At 45.3% G+C, this 16,510-nt stretch overlaps 2 protein-coding genes across 2 annotated transcripts; one reads left to right on the top strand and one right to left on the bottom strand.

The window, feature by feature from the left end:
- Positions 1-320: 320 nt before the first annotated feature.
- Positions 321-3,674, bottom strand: LOC136624435 (uncharacterized). The gene is made up of 2 exons (XM_066598413.1): positions 3,602-3,674; positions 321-1,473 (listed from the first exon to the last, which is right to left on the bottom strand). Coding segments are annotated over exons 1-2 (1,119 nt in total). The 5' UTR covers positions 3,604-3,674; the 3' UTR covers positions 321-356.
- On the top strand, positions 452-3,805 carry LOC136624430 (uncharacterized). The gene is made up of 2 exons (XM_066598409.1): positions 452-524; positions 2,653-3,805. Coding segments are annotated over exons 1-2 (1,119 nt in total). The 5' UTR covers positions 452-522; the 3' UTR covers positions 3,770-3,805.
- The last annotated feature ends 12,705 nt before the right edge of the window (positions 3,806-16,510 follow it).

The raw sequence follows: 16,510 nt of genomic DNA, 5'->3' as shown, positions 1-16,510 counted from the left end.
TTCCAACTACGGTCTAGACGAAGGCATGGTTACGTATCTTAGAATTGAACAACAAGATAAGTATTACGCATGATTACATGACTACCAATTGTAGTTTGAACAAAGAGGTAAGTATTATCTATCAGCATCCCATAAATAATGAATAGACAAAGTAACTTTTTTAGAGCGAAGAGTTGAGGAGGCAAGGGGGAGCCACCGACGGGGGAGGGGGGGGGGGATTTTTACAGAAGTAGACTTGATGGAATACAGATGATTAAGCCCTGATGGTTATTACTATAGGCCATCAATAACAGTGTCCGATATTCATATACATTAATTACACTCCATTAATTTGGGGATGCACCTGAGGGGATTTGTCACTTAATAAAACAATTAAACGAGAGGATTTCATTGAGGCCTTGTGGGTGGACGGATTTGAGCCTGAAAATCCACTCTGTTTCCTTTTGCAAAAGCCTCTTGTCCGTGTCTCCTCGTCTGCCGTAGGATCTAATTTTTTCGAGGCCTTGAAACTTGAGTTGTGAAATGTCGCCCTGATGGACTGATCGCATATGGTTGGACAACGGGGTTGCTTCCTTTCTATTGATATTCCCAAGATGTCCCTGGATCCTTCTCCGTAGCTGCTGTGTTGTCTTTCCGATGTAATTTTTTGGACAAGTACATGTAGCCATATATATCACATTATTGCTTTTGCAATTGATGTAATCTCGGATCTCAAATGTCTTGTTTGTAACCGCACTTCTAAATGAGGAACTTCTTAGGATGGATTCGCACACTGAGCAATCTCCACAAGGAAATGTTCCTTTGATCTCCTTCCTACCAAGCCACATCGTTTCTGGTTGGCGAGGGGATAGGTGGCTATGAACTAACCTGTCCCTCAAGTTTCTTCCTCGACGGAATGTTATAGACGGCGTATTTGTAATGAAGTCTCGGATGTCCTCGTCATCCCTCAGGATGCCCCAATATCGTTGTAATACATCCCTGATTGACTTTGCACCTGTGTCATAGGTCCCTATGATCCGGATGGTTTGGGAGGTGTCCTTTTCCTTTGGGACAAGTAGTTCTGTTCTATTCATGTCTCGGGCATGGTAGAAGGCCTCATCTATCAGATCCTTGGGGTAGTCTCTCTGGAGGAACCTGTTTCCCAGACTTCGACTTTCAGATATAAAGTCTTCTGTATTGGAACAGTTCCTCCTAATCCTAAGGAATTGGCCTTTTGGAATGCCGCGTCGGAGAGGTACTGGATGAAAACTTTTCCAGGATAACAGATTGTTGGTAGCTGTCTTTTTCCTGAATAAGGTAGTATTTAAACTCCCGTCAGTAGTTTTTCTAATTTTGATATCCAAAAATGATATTTCCTCTGTTTGTATATCAGACGTCAGCCTAAGGCCCAAGTTGTTGATGTTTAACTGGTCTACAAATCTATTAAAGGAGATTTCATCATCTGTCCATAAAATCAGGATGTCATCTATATACCTGAGCCACAACAAAATCTTCTCTGTCCATTGATGATTGGCCTCAGAGAATACCAGTTTTTCCTCCCACCAGCCCAGGTACAGGTTTGCGAACAGTTTAGACACCGCAAGTTGGCTTACAGAAGCCAGTACAGTGTTTTCCGATAAAGAATTCAACCCTCAGTCACATTACACATCTATTAGAAATTCATTTAAACATCTTACCTCAGTCTACCGAGAATACACTAGGTCCTGGTGGGAGATACAAGGGTTAACAAAATACCTCGAACATCAGATCGTCCCAAGAGGTCTACGATCACCTATATTACCTCCTTTGAGATGCCGCAACCCGGAGTTTTTAAAAAAATGGGAGAAAGAGATGACTGACGGATCTTTAAAGTTGATCAGACTCCTTTTGGAAGAGGAGAAATCCACGTTTGAAAAAAATACACGCCTCCTAACGGAAGCCATTGTAAAAACTAAAACCTTCTCCTCTGACACCGAATATCAGCAGAAAGAAAAACTCCTATAACAAAATATTGAAAACTATACTGCATGCATTAAGGAAAGGAAACACTATCAATTTGCGAGGGATTTGAGCGACTTTAAAGAAGGGAGAGCCTATGGGGAGAAACATAAGTCAAACACTGACATTAGTTCATCTGATTGTGAACAGAGTGACTTTGACACTGTCAGGAGAAATCGTGTAGGTCCTGGAAATAGGAGAGGACCAGGGAGACCAAGACAAGGAGGAAGGAGTAGAAAATCCCCTGAAAAAGGTTTTTTAGGCCAACCTTTTGGTCAATACCTCCTCCGAGGTCGGAAAGAACAGAACCAATAGAGCCTAGTCCACCTGAGATCATACGGACTAACTCTGTACCCCGCCGGTCCCCTGTGCTCCCCCAAATGGCAGGGGAAATTGAATATATAGTTACCCAGACCACTAATCCAGAATCAATATACAGCCATCCTGAGAGTGACAAGATGCAAATTGTAAATTTGTCACAACGCCACCTCACATCTGAGGAAACACACGTTTTGGAGAGGGGGCTGTCCTTCGTCCCCACACTGTACTGGCTTCTGTAAGCCAACTTGCGGTGTCTAAACTGTTCGCAAACCTGTACCTGGGCTGGTGGGAGGAAAAACTGGTATTCTCTGAGGCCAATCATCAATGGACAGAGAAGATTTTGTTGTGGCTCAGGTATATAGATGACATCCTGATTTTATGGACAGATGATGAAATCTCCTTTAATAGATTTGTAGACCAGTTAAACATCAACAACTTGGGCCTTAGGCTGACGTCTGATATACAAACAGAGGAAATATCATTTTTGGATATCAAAATTAGAAAAACTACTGACGGGAGTTTAAATACTACCTTATTCAGGAAAAAGACAGCTACCAACAATCTGTTATCCTGGAAAAGTTTTCATCCAGTACCTCTCCGACGCGGCATTCCAAAAGGCCAATTCCTTAGGATTAGGAGGAACTGTTCCAATACAGAAGACTTTATATCTGAAAGTCGAAGTCTGGGAAACAGGTTCCTCCAGAGAGACTACCCCAAGGATCTGATAGATGAGGCCTTCTACCATGCCCGAGACATGAATAGAACAGAACTACTTGTCCCAAAGGAAAAGGACACCTCCCAAACCATCCGGATCATAGGGACCTATGACACAGGTGCAAAGTCAATCAGGGATGTATTACAACGATATTGGGGCATCCTGAGGGATGACGAGGACATCCGAGACTTCATTACAAATACGCCGTCTATAACATTCCGTCGAGGAAGAAACTTGAGGGACAGGTTAGTTCATAGCCACCTATCCCCTCGCCAACCAGAAACGATGTGGCTTGGTAGGAAGGAGATCAAAGGAACATTTCCTTGTGGAGATTGCTCAGTGTGCGAATCCATCCTAAGAAGTTCCTCATTTAGAAGTGCGGTTACAAACAAGACATTTGAGATCCGAGATTACATCAATTGCAAAAGCAATAATGTGATATATATGGCTACATGTACTTGTCCAAAAAATTACATCGGAAAGACAACACAGCAGCTACGGAGAAGGATCCAGGGACATCTTGGGAATATCAATAGAAAGGAAGCAACCCCGTTGTCCAACCATATGCGATCAGTCCATCAGGGCGACATTTCACAACTCAAGTTTCAAGGCCTCGAAAAAATTAGATCCTACGGCAGACGAGGAGACACGGACAAGAGGCTTTTGCAAAAGGAAACAGAGTGGATTTTCAGGCTCAAATCCGTCCACCCACAAGGCCTCAATGAAATCCTCTCGTTTAATTGTTTTATTAAGTGACAAATCCCCTCAGGTGCATCCCCAAATTAATGGAGTGTAATTAATGTATATGAATATCGGACACTGTTATTGATGGCCTATAGTAATAACCATCAGGGCTTAATCATCTGTATTCCATCAAGTCTACTTCTGTAAAAATCCCCCCCCCCCTCCCCTGTCGGTGGCTCCCCCTTGCCTCCTCAACTCTTCGCTCTAAAAAAGTTACTTTGTCTATTCATTATTTATGGGATGCTGATAGATAATACTTACCTCTTTGTTCAAACTACAATTGGTAGTCATGTAATCATGCGTAATACTTATCTTGTTGTTCAATTCTAAGATACGTAACCATGCCTTCGTCTAGACCGTAGTTGGAATTATCCCTACGAGATCCCGTTAACGTAAAGGGATTTGATTTCTCATCATAAAGTGATTTTGGCTGTATTACTAATGATAAATGCAGTCCCCTCTAGGAATATCGATCATTTAGGTGATTCCATCACCATTGGGGATTCATGCACATTAAAAGACAGCTCTACACACATAATAAATATCACAGGAAATGATACACTCCAGTATCTTTATTGGCATCATATTCATTTTCCCCTAGACTAACTACAATGGAGTCTATTGAATATTCCTATTGATTGATATTCAAATAGGTACTCACATTCCGAAAAAAAAAAAAAAAAAAAAAAATTATTTTGGCATAAATCCATAACTCTGAACTGAGTAATAGTCTCTTTCTGAGATATGCAGTACTAAATTCAGCAAACTGTCACTTTCCTTCTTTGACGACACTGGCTTCAGGAACCTATACCATCGATTCCCCTCCTTCTGTGACGGGTTTTCGATGTAGTCAGGAAGGTCCGTTTGACATCGCATGTTTGATGTAATTACGTCCCGGCATCTCGCTCTGCCGCACACGCAGTGCGGTCATGTGACTTAGTCACATGATACACTAGATCCCTTGACGCTGCACTGACGTCATCAGGCGCCGATAAACACTATCAAGGCACCAGACGGGCTCTGATGATGCAGGCGGCTGCTTGTTATGCATCGGAGATTTAGTACACGCAATCTGACAGTAAACAAAGTGGAGGCGTGTATTACCTAGCGTGACCATATAAAGCATGGACCCAATTGGAGATCCGATGGGGAGCTATGAGGTAGCATTCATTTGTCTTGGGGAAGCAGCAAACAAGGGGAGTATACCACTAATGCGCATGGAGGTCCGTCTGACATCGCATGTTTGATGTCAGTACGTTCCGGCATCTCGCTCTGCCGCACACGCAGTGCGGTCATGTGACTTTGTCACATGATATATTAGACCCCTTGACGCTGCGCTGACGTCATCAGGCGCCGATAAACATTATCAAGGCACCAGACGCGCTCTGATGATGCAGGCGGCTGCTTGTTATGCATCGGAGATTTAGTGCACGCAATCTGACAGTAAACAGAGTAAAGGTGTGCATTACCTCACGTGACCATATAAAGCATAAACCCAATTGGAAATCTGATAAGGAGCTATGAGGTAGAATTCATTTGTCTTGGGAAAATAGTAAACAAGGGGAGTATACCACTAAAGCGCATGGCTAATTATGCATAAACCCGTGATTGGTGGCTGCCAAACGAGGTGGGTGGGGTTACAAGCTATATAAGATGAGACATCAGTGGATGCATTCAGATGGCCACCTACCCACCATCAGGGCAGGAGGCTATATAACTCTCTCTCTCTGTTCAACCTTTAGCCTAAACAGAAACGCTGTTCATTCAGCTTCTATACTCTGAATATGGGCACCTAGATAAGAGTGCCTGTATCAACTGAGATTTAGATTAAGGGGTATTATCCTCTTCTTATGCTGAACTTTGCAAGTGATATACTTTATTATCAAGGCAACTTGGGCAGCTAAGTTAACCCTTGCTTGCAAAGGGCTACTTTAATAACTTGTCTGGCTGGTTACCATATACCAGAAGACAAGCCATACAATCGATATCACTTTCACTAAGTGAGGGAGTTACTATCACTACCTAGTATCGCATTCTTTAATCTCTCATTAATATAAAACCAGGCGATACTAGCTAGTGTTTGCGGTTCACTCAAAGATCAACTGGTTATTTCAATCTTTTTTGATGGTATCAGTTATATGTCTGTTGGGTATATATACAGACAGACATATTTATGTTTATCAGACTATTGACCATAAGGTTCTTGAAAAGTCGCAGGTCCGACAGAAATGCATCGAACCCTATACCTTATATTTTGAACTGATCTAGTCATTGATCGATTAAATAATTCCATAAGTTGAACCAATAAAGCAATGAAAAGAAAATCTACAGTGCTCGGAAAAGTAAATAGATTGGTATGAGATAGGGTGATAGGACATAACCATAAATCACTACATCTAAGTCACCCCAGCTATATATGTGGAATAAGCAAAAATATCCACTCTTTACACCTGGAGATTCATGCAGCAATATTCTATATTAATCTAGCTGCGATTTGAAATCTCCCGTGGACGGCTGCATTCTGTCCCACACGAGCACGTACATGTGTGTTTCTATCCGTTGTCTTGTCTTTTGTCTTTTCATCGGTTGATGATTGAGCCCAACGTGTGTTTGTTTTTTAGAATGTACAAATAAAATATTAGTTTTTAAGGGATCTTCTGTGAATTGTAATTACTTGTTTGGGAATGAGAAGTCCACAGGTACCTTTATTCATAGTAATTTCCTTGCAGAACCGATGTGGTTAGTACGATGACGCCAATGTGTTTAATAACAGAGACGTACGTTACGTTTCAATAATTTTATGAATGAGAGAGGAGGGTGGAATGCACGTTGTGCTTTACAGCATTGATCACATGATCGACGCTGGCCCAAAGCAAAAGACCTTCCCACAAAGTGACATCATGGTCACCACACTAGCATCTGAGATGGACATCATGAGTTATCTTTGTTTCTGTGTATGTGCGCATATATATATATATAGACATTACTACTACTTATATTGGAGTAGTTGATTTCTGGGTATCCAGGTGGCTCTGGTGATTTGGTCATCAACTGAGGTGGGATGGTAGCCCTAATTAAAAAATGTCTTTTTGAGATTGTGTAAATGTTCCTCTCTGTCTGTTGGGTTGGAAGAGATCTGGTTGCATCTGATGGCCTGGTTGTAGATGATGGACTTTTTGATGTGCTTAGGATGGGAACTGTCCCATCTGAGGTATTTGGGCCCATCAATCGGTTTCCGGTATAGGGATGTATATATAGAGTTTTTCTAAATTTTTATGGTGGTGTCCAAAAAGTTGATTTCTGTATACGAGTAGCTTAATGTCAGGTTTATGGTGGGGTGGAATGCATTGAATCTCTCATGAAATTTTATTAGTTCTTGTTCGGTGTTGGTCCAGATGATTATGAAGTCATCAATGTACCGGAAGTAGGCCGATGGTTTGTTGGGGCAGGAGGCCAAAATGTCATTCTTCAGTTTTGCCATGAAAAGGTTGGCATATTGTGGTGCCATTTTACTGCCCATGGCGGTCCCAGTTAGTTGCAGGAATATCTCTTTGTCAAAGGAGAAATAATTGTGTGTGAATATGAATCTTGTGAGTTGTAACACTGACTCAGAGGTAACCCCATTGGCCTCAAGGTGTGCTTGGCAGGCAGGTAGTCAGTCCATCTTTGTCTGGGATATTGGAGTATAAGGACACCAAATCTATAGTGGCCAGGATGGCACCATCTGGGAGCGGACTTATGGTTGACACTTTGTTCAGTAGGTCCATGGTGTCCTGAAAGTAAATGAGAGTGGAGGGAGAGACGGGGAATATAATAATATCTCTTTATAGAAAACCCAATTCAGGTAATACCATATTACGTGCCAATAGTTGCCATCCCATGCAAACAATCAAAGCAATACCAGTGGGGGAGCTAGCGAGAGCCAAACTTTTCTGCACTAAGAGAAAAGATTATACAGTCTCAGAAAGTGAAATATGTGAAAGATTGGAGGAAAAAGGGTACAAAAATGGATGCTGGAAAGAGCAAGGAAAAGGGTCCAATCGGTGGATAGAACCGATCTGTTAAGGGATAAGCAGGATAATAAACAATTGCAGATTCATAGACTAGTTCAGTAACATTAAAAAATATATTTTTTGCATACCTTCCCATCTTAAAACAGGATATGACATTAAAATCTATTTTGGAAGGGGGTGTACAACGTGTGCCAGGGCGTAACAAAAATGTAGCAAATAATCACATAGTCATTTAGAAAAGACCAGTTACTCACGATGCTTGCTGTCGCAAAACGGCTTCTTCTGATGTTGGGGAGTCAGGTGCGGAGCATATAAGTTTGCCATCAAAACAAAATGCAATTTTGGAACAGATAGAAAAACGGAATATAAAATTAATTCTTTAATTAACTCTGATACTATTTATGTTGCGCCAAAGTTTATGCAGGCTGTACCACGAAGAAATAAAAAACCAGGATCATGGAACATTGTAGAGATATCAATAATAAAAATAACAGCTCTGTGTAGTCAAACACCTTTTGGTTTGCCATAATGGTAATCTTGATTCAATCATGTTCTAAAGCATAGAAGCAGTGACAGGGATAAACAGAGGAGGCAATATGAAGAAGAAAGTTCTAAAAAGAGAGAGGCCTTCTGAATCCTCAAATTAGACAAAAGGTATCCTACAGGAATGGACTATAGAACTGATCTATTGTATATGTATATTAAAGAAGTAAAGGGAAGTAGAAGGAAAGGGGAAAGAAAAGGAAGGAGAAAGAAATGAAGGAGAAGGAAGAAAAAGGGAGGGGAAGAAAGGAAAGGGAAGGAAAAAGAAAGGAAGAAAAAAAAATATATATATTGTTTTTGCTGTCTTTTTGTTGTGTTTTTGCAGTGATATTATGATCTCATTTTCTGCTTATGGAGGTAGGATGCTGTGGACTAGCCTATTACACCGATGATGTCTTTTATTGTTCCAAATAGGTTGAATAATAGAGATTAGCGAGCACCAAAATGCTTTCTGCGATGCTCGAGGGTTCGTTTCGAGTAACAAACCCCAATGAAGTCAATGTCACTCGAGCAGTTTTGTATATCCCCGATGCTCGCTAAGGTTTTCATTTATGCAAGGCACACCTTAGCTAAGCACCACACTACCTCCAACCAAGCGCAAGCACAGCCTGCGGGACACACCGCTGCCTCTTCTCTTGGGTTACATGCTGCCCAACCCCCCCCCCCCCTGCACGACCCTGCGTCCGCAGCGCACACAAAAGTGTCCCTGCGCAGCCTTCAGCTGCCCTCATGCCACACGCTGGCTGCTAAGCCACACCACCCTCATGTCTATTTATAAGTGTGTCTGCCATGAGGAGGAATTGGAGGCACACACTGCAGAGGGTTGGCAGGGCCAGGCAGCGACCCTCTTTAAAAGGGGCGGGGCGATAGCCCACAATGCTGTAGAGAATCAATGAGAAATTGACGTTTGATCTTCATTCCAATCTTGTGCCACCTCCGTCAGGAGCTGCAAATGTGGGTATGAGTTGCATAGCTATGGGGAATCCATATGCCCACACAGTATTCATTCTGTCTAGGTGTCGCATAGCTCAATCGACACCGCAAGGGGAAAGCCATCCGCACTCTGCCCCCTACCAAAGTCAGTCAGTGTCTTTGTGCAAGACAGGTCAAACACTGCGATAGGAACTAAGTGTGCACTAACAGCATAGGTGGGTCCTAGGCAACCCAAGACATGAACAATAAATAAATCAGAGCGGCCAAACATGGCAGACCTGCACCGCGCCGACAACATAGGCCTCGGCCCACAGCTTCAGCGATCTTAGGCATGAAGCGGATTTCGATGCTAGTTCATCTGCGACGGACTCATTAATTCAGTTAGCTTTCCTTTCACCGCTCCAATGACTGGATTAGCAGGAAAAAGCTCCACAGCCCCACCTGGCGTACTTGCACTTCCCCCGGGACATATACCTCAGCCCATACCCTCAGCAAACGCGGGCATGAAGCGGACTTCGATGCTAGTTCATCTGCGACAGGCTCAGTAAATCAGTTACCTTTCCTTTCACCGCTCCAATGACTGGCTTAGCCAGGAAAAAGTTGCACAGCCCCAACCTGGCGCAGTTGCAGTCCCCCAGGACATAGGCCTTGGCCAACCGCTTCAGCAATTGTAGGGAGAAAGTGGACTTTCACAGCACCCAGGACATAGGCCTCTGCACAAACCCTCAGCAATCGCGGGCCTAGAATGGACTCCAATGCTAGCATAGCTGTGAACGTCTCATTAGCGCTGTATCGCTCCTCTTGTTTGTCCCAATGCAGTGCCCCAGATAGCTGAGCTAACGTGAGATAAAGTACAGGTTGGCTTAGGCCCACACTGCATGCCCTAGTCAGGCTGGCCTTTTTTCATAGTCACAGGCAGGTACAACTCCGCTATGGGAAGTCTGTGTGCACCCACAACATGGGTGGCTCCCTGGAACCCACCTACGGTACATAAATAAATCCCATTGCAGTGCCCCCGATAGCTGACCTAATGTGAGATCAAATACAGGTTGGCTTCGGCCCACACTGCATGCCCAAGTCAGACTGGGTTTTTTTAATAGTCACAGGCAGGTACAACTCCGCTATGGGAAGTCTGTGTGGACCCACAGCATGGGTGGGTCCCAGGAATCCACCGACGGTACATAAATAAATCCCATTGCAGTGCCCCCCCGATAGCTGAGCTAACGTGAGATCAAATACAGGTTGGCTTTGGCCCACACTGCATGCCCTAGTCAGGCTGGCCTTTTTTCATAGTCACAGGCAGGTACAACTCCGCTATGGAAAGTCTGTGTGCACCCACAGCATGGGTCACCATATGCCATGGCAACCCACTCACCCTCCACGTTTACATGGTTCTCCCATGGGGGGCTTTCAAATGCCGCAATCAACATTGATTGTGTCATGTAAGGGGTTAACTGCTGTGACCCCCACATACCTCCACCTGCAGCCGGACAGGAGCCGCGTGGTTGTTCTGTGCTTACAGGACCTGTGATGATGTCACCGTCATGTGATCAGTGTGTGGGAGAAGACAAGGGGTCACATGACCAGGTCTCTCCGCTTAGTGGATGCAGGACTCTGCTGTGTGAGGATGTATTCAGAGAGTGGATGGAGCAGAGCCGAGCGTGTGTGAGACGAATGAGTTGCGCCAAGTGAGTGTAAGTCATGGGTGTAGAGCCGAGAGTGTGCGAGACAGAGGAGCGGAGCCGAGCGTGTGGGAGACGGAGGAGCGGAGCCGAGCGTGTGTGAGACGGAGGAGCGGAGCTGAGCGTGTGGGAGACGGAGGAGCGGAGCCGAGAGTGTGCGAGACATAGGAGCGGAGCCGTGTGTGTGTGAGACGGAGGAGCAGAGCCGAGTGTGTGGGAGACGGAAGAGCGGAGCCAAGTGTGTGTGAGATGAATGAGCAAAGCCAAGTGAGTGTGTGACAGGGGATCGGAGCCAAGAGAGTGTGTAACAGGGGAGCGGAGCCGAGCGAGTGCGAGACAGAGGAGCGGAGCCGAGCGAGTGCGAGACAGGAGCGGAGCCGAGCGAGTGCGAGACGGAGGAGCGTAGCCGCGCGCGTGGGCGACGGAGGAGCGGAGCCGCGCGCGTGGGCGACGGAGGAGCGGAGCCGAGCGTGTGTGTAATGTACATGTGGGGGGCTATATATGTGTGTATAATGTATATACTGCAGCTTGTTGCCCACGATGGTCTTTCGGTACGTTAGCCACGATGTGGAGGCTGACTGGTCGCTCGGCTCCTATGCAGGTTGCTGCTGACACTCTGTAAGGGGTTTCCTGCTGCTGTCGGCACCCATATAGATGCATGTTGGTATTTCCCTCAGTCCCCCTCCTCCTCTGAGAGGTTTATTAGATGGTTTCTCCTCTGGTCCATCAGCAGGTACGGACGGCTATATATCCTCTGTACTGCACCTTTCTTTCTCTGTTATTCCTACCCTCTGCTATTCCTATAGTAATAACACCTGTGGCAATGTCAGAGGCACTAACAATAATTACATCACCTGTGCAATACTGAGGATATCTAGAAAACTTGACCTGTTTGGGATCCTAAGGACTGGAGTTGAGAAACACTGCCCTGTTAAGGGCCAGCCCCTCATGCCCAGCTCTTCATCTGCCTCCTGACTTTTAACGCTCACCTCCTCCCTTGGCCTAACATGACTCTCAGACTCCACCACTCACAGAGATGACAACACTCTCGATTTAATCTTCCTTCGCCTCTGCTTTGCCTCCCACTTTACTCCCAACCTCCTATCTTTCTCCATCAGGCACCCTTGCATTACCAATGACCCTCCCATCTATTGCACCTCTACGAACCTTCAGACCATCCACACCCATCATTTCTCCGAGATCATCCAGTCCTCCCTGTCCGCTCTCTCTCTTCTCCTGCCCTAACCTGGCAGCTGAACGCTACAACACCACCCTCAGATGTGCTGTCAACCACAGACCATGGCAACCTTGGATCACGTGCCAGATGCGCTTCATCTGGCGGTGCTCTAGGTGCGTCGAACGGCTGTGAAGAAAATCAAAGCTGCCCACAGACTTCCTCCATTTCAAAGTCATGTTTAAAACTTATAACACAGCCCTTCACCATGCCAAACAAGTTTATTTTACCTCCCTTGTCACCTCACTATCCCACAACTCTAAACGACTCTTCGGCAACTTCCTCTCCCTCTTCAGCCCCCAAAAACAGGCCCCCATGACGGATCTTAGTGCTAGAGAACTAGCCACCTATTTCAAAGAAAAAATCAACAAGATCCGAAAAGAAATCTCAGAAAACGGTACTGCTAGCCCCAATCCCAGTCCCCTCTGCATTGCATCCATCAGCCATCCACTCTCAATGTTAGAACCAACGACACAGGAAGAAGTCTCCAGGCTGCTCTCTGCCAGTTGCCCCAACACCTGTGCTAGTGACCCTTTCACCTCCTCCGGTTCCTTTCCCCAGCTGTCATTACCCACTTCACCACCATTTATAACCTCTCCCTAACCTCTGGCACTTTTCCCTCCTCATTCAAACACTCTATCATATCCCCTCTGCTAAAAAAAACATGCCCTTGACCTGACTGACGCTGCCAACTACCGACCTGTCTTAAACCTCCCCTTCATCTCCAGATTACTAGAATACCTTGCTTACTCCCGCCTCACATGCTTTCTCCCCGATAGCTCTCTCCTAGACCTCCTCCAGTCCAATTTCCACCCTCTACACTCAACTGAAATCGCCCTCACAAAAGTATCAAATGACCTGATGACAGCAAAGTTTAGAGGCGACTACTCCCTACTAATCCTCCTTGACCTCTCTGCTGCATTTGACACTGTCGACCATGACCACCTTCTCACTATTCTCGGCTCTATTGGTCTAAAGGACACTGCGCTCTCCTGGTTCTCCTCCTACTTCTCTGACAGCTCTTTCAGTATCTCCTTTGCTGGCTCCATTTCCTCTCCGCTTCCTCTAACTGTCGGGGTACTCAGGGCTCAGTCCTCGGTCCCCTTCTCTTCTCTATCTACACAGCCCCAATTGGACAAACCATCTGAAAATGTGGCCGCCAATACCATCTAAACTCTGACGACACCCAACTATACACCTTCTCCCGTGAGATCTCTGAACCATTCCAAAATATCACCAACTGTGTGTCTGCTTTCTCTTACACTATGTCCTCCCTTTTTCTCAAACTTAACCTCTCTAAAACTAACCTTCTCATCTTTCTGCCTTCCAACTGACCTGCCCTCAACATCTCCATTCCAGTGTCTGGCACCATCATAACCCCCAGACAGTATGCCCACTGCTTTGCGGTCATACTGGGCTATGACCTCTCCTTTACCCCCCACATCCAATCTCTGGCCCAAACATGCCACATGCACTTCAGAAATATTGCTAAAATTCAATCGTTCCTGACTACAGACACTCTAAAGTTGGCGCCCAAATCCACTCCCAACTTGACTACTGCAACTCGCTATTCATTGGCCTTCTCTGTACCAAACTTTTCCCCCTCCAATTCATACTAAACATGGCAGCTAGGCTGATTTTACTGTCCAGACGTTTTTCAGACATCTCTGCACTATGCCAGTCACTGATTGGCTGACTATCCACTGCAGAACTAAATTTAAACTCCTCTCCATCACCCACAAAGCTCTCCATGGTGCCACACTGTACATTGCTTCCCTCTTGTCCATGCACCACCCAGCCCGCACACCCTGACCGCAAACACACTCAAACTAAACACCCCTCTAATACAAACCTCACATGCTCACCTAAAGGACTTTACCAGAACAGCACCCATCCCCTTAATTGCTCTATCTCAAGGCATCCGGACAATTCCCGATGCATCAAATTTCAGACATGCCTTAAAAACACACCGCTACAGGGAGGCAAACCAAACCTGACCTAGTCCCCCTGCCCCTCCCCACGGCTCCGCACACCTTCCACCCTGCTTATTGCATATGATCTCTACCCCTACACCCCCTTATTGCCCTACCCCGTTTACCTCCTAATAAGCAATTTACACATGTAATTCCCATACCTCCTGTGTTCCCCATGCCTTACATCCTCCTGTATCACCCCCACCTCGTTGACTTCAAACTGATTGTATATCACATGTAATTCTTGTATTGTCTATGTTCTTCCTTGCTTGAAAGTGCTACGGAACAAGTTGGTGCTATACACATGAAGATTGTTAATTTTATTAGTGCAATTAGTGCTGTTCAATATACTGTGGGTGCCATATTAAGTGTAGTTGGTATGACCTCTAAGAAAACAACAAAAGCTACACACATGACAAGGTGTTCCAAATGCTGACTCTGCTTTATTGTAATTTCACACAATTTTCTATACAACAAATAAGTCTCCAGATAAAACAGAAAAGGGGGGCTAACAAAGCCAAACACAGTTACTGTAAGGACTATGGACGTGGAACCACTGTGTTAACCTACCGGGTAAGTGATGATCCAGTCCAGCACTGTTGACAGCCGACACCAGCGTGGAAGGTAAGATACCTGTTTTACGAACCTCGCCTGCAGATGGAAACTAGGGAAGGTATCTTGCCCTGAACTAATAACCGTGAGGGGAGACCCCTGCCTATAAGCGGAGCACTCGTCCCGATAAGAACGACCCCACGATCTTCTTTTAGTTGCTGACTGACCCTGGCAGGACAGAGAACCTTATAAAAATAAACGACAGAACAATACCAGGATACAGGAACAAAGGAGGTACAAACTGCCAGGGATGAACAGAGAGGCAGACTCACGAGAGTGACAGACAGATGGATACACAAACGGAAAACACGAGCAGGTAGCAAGGAAACAAGGTAACTGCAAAAGCAGCAGCTGAACATGAAGTGAAGGAAACTAAAGTCACATATAATAATAATACATATTCAGCAGCGCTTACATAGACAGGGGGAATACTGAAAGACAAAAAAATACAAAAATAACAGAACCACAGTTACATAATCAGTTGATGGAAACAGTAGGAGTGAGGGTTCTGCTCCAACGAGCTTACATACTACAAGTAATGGGGTGATACAGAGGGTGAAGGGCTGGAGATGTGCACTGTATGGCGAGGTGGAGAGTGAGGGATGCTATACACATAGAGAATGGTCAGACATTTGGCCGTGTGATTGCAGAATCGGTATGACTACAGGAGCGGTTTATGACGGCTGCATGTTATCAGGCAGAGTATAGAGGGGTTTGTTTAGGGTATGCGGTATGCCTCCCTGAAAAGGTGCGTTTTTAGAGCACGCCTGAAGTTCTGCGAGTCCTGGATTGCTTGGGTAGCCCTTGGTAGTGCGTTCCAGGGGACTGGTGCTGCTCTGGAGAAGTCTTAGAGGCGGGAATGAGAAGTTCGAATTAAAGGGGCGCTCCATCTGGTTTTGTTAGCAGAGCGGAGAGCCCGGACTGGGTGATGGATTCAGATGAGGGAGGCAATATGGGGGGGGGGGGGGTGCTGCACTGTGGAGGGCTTTGTGGATGAAGGTAGTGAGTTTAAATTGAATTCTGTATTTAATGGGTAGCCAGTGCAGTGACTGGCACAGGCCAGAGGCGTCCAAATAGCGTCTGGACAGGAAGATGAGCCTGGCTGCCGCATTCAGGATGGATTGGAGAGGATAGAATCTGGTGCAGGGGAGGCCGATCAGCAATGAGTTGCAATAATCGAGCTGAAAGTGGATGAGGGCAACAATAAGCGTTTTTAGCATGTCTACAGTGAGAAAAGAGCGGATTCTTGTGATGTTCTTGAGGTGCAACTGACATGTTCGGGCGAGAGATTGGATGTAGGGGGTAAATGATAGATCAGAATCGAATATGACCCCAAGGCAGCATGTTGTCTAGGAGTTATGGTGGCGCCACACACTGAGATGGAGATGTCAGGATGAGGTCAGTGGAGAGTGGAAATTCCAGTAAGTCAGTGTTAGAGAGGTTTCGTTTTAGGTAGAGGGAGGACATAGTGTTAGAGACAGCGGACAGACAGTCAGTGATGTTTTGGAGGAAAGGTGTAGAGATGTCACGAAAAGAGGCATTTTACATGATTAAATGTTTGTTATATAATTTTGCATACATGCATTTTTTGAGCATATATTTAATTTTATGAAGTTGCTTCCGCCTGTCTGCTGCACATTATAGACTCATCTCTGTCGTATTGTAAAATCTTTTAAATTGTAATGAATAAAATATAGAAAAGTTTTTTTGTGGAAGCTTTGCGTGCTGACCTATTATTTTTGAATTGATTGAGCGGCAGAGTG

The sequence above is a fragment of the Eleutherodactylus coqui genome, chromosome 4 (genome assembly GCF_035609145.1).
Source record: "Eleutherodactylus coqui strain aEleCoq1 chromosome 4, aEleCoq1.hap1, whole genome shotgun sequence".
NCBI classification, from domain to species: Eukaryota; Metazoa; Chordata; class Amphibia; order Anura; family Eleutherodactylidae; genus Eleutherodactylus; species Eleutherodactylus coqui.
This window is presented reverse-complemented; position numbering and strand designations above follow the sequence as displayed.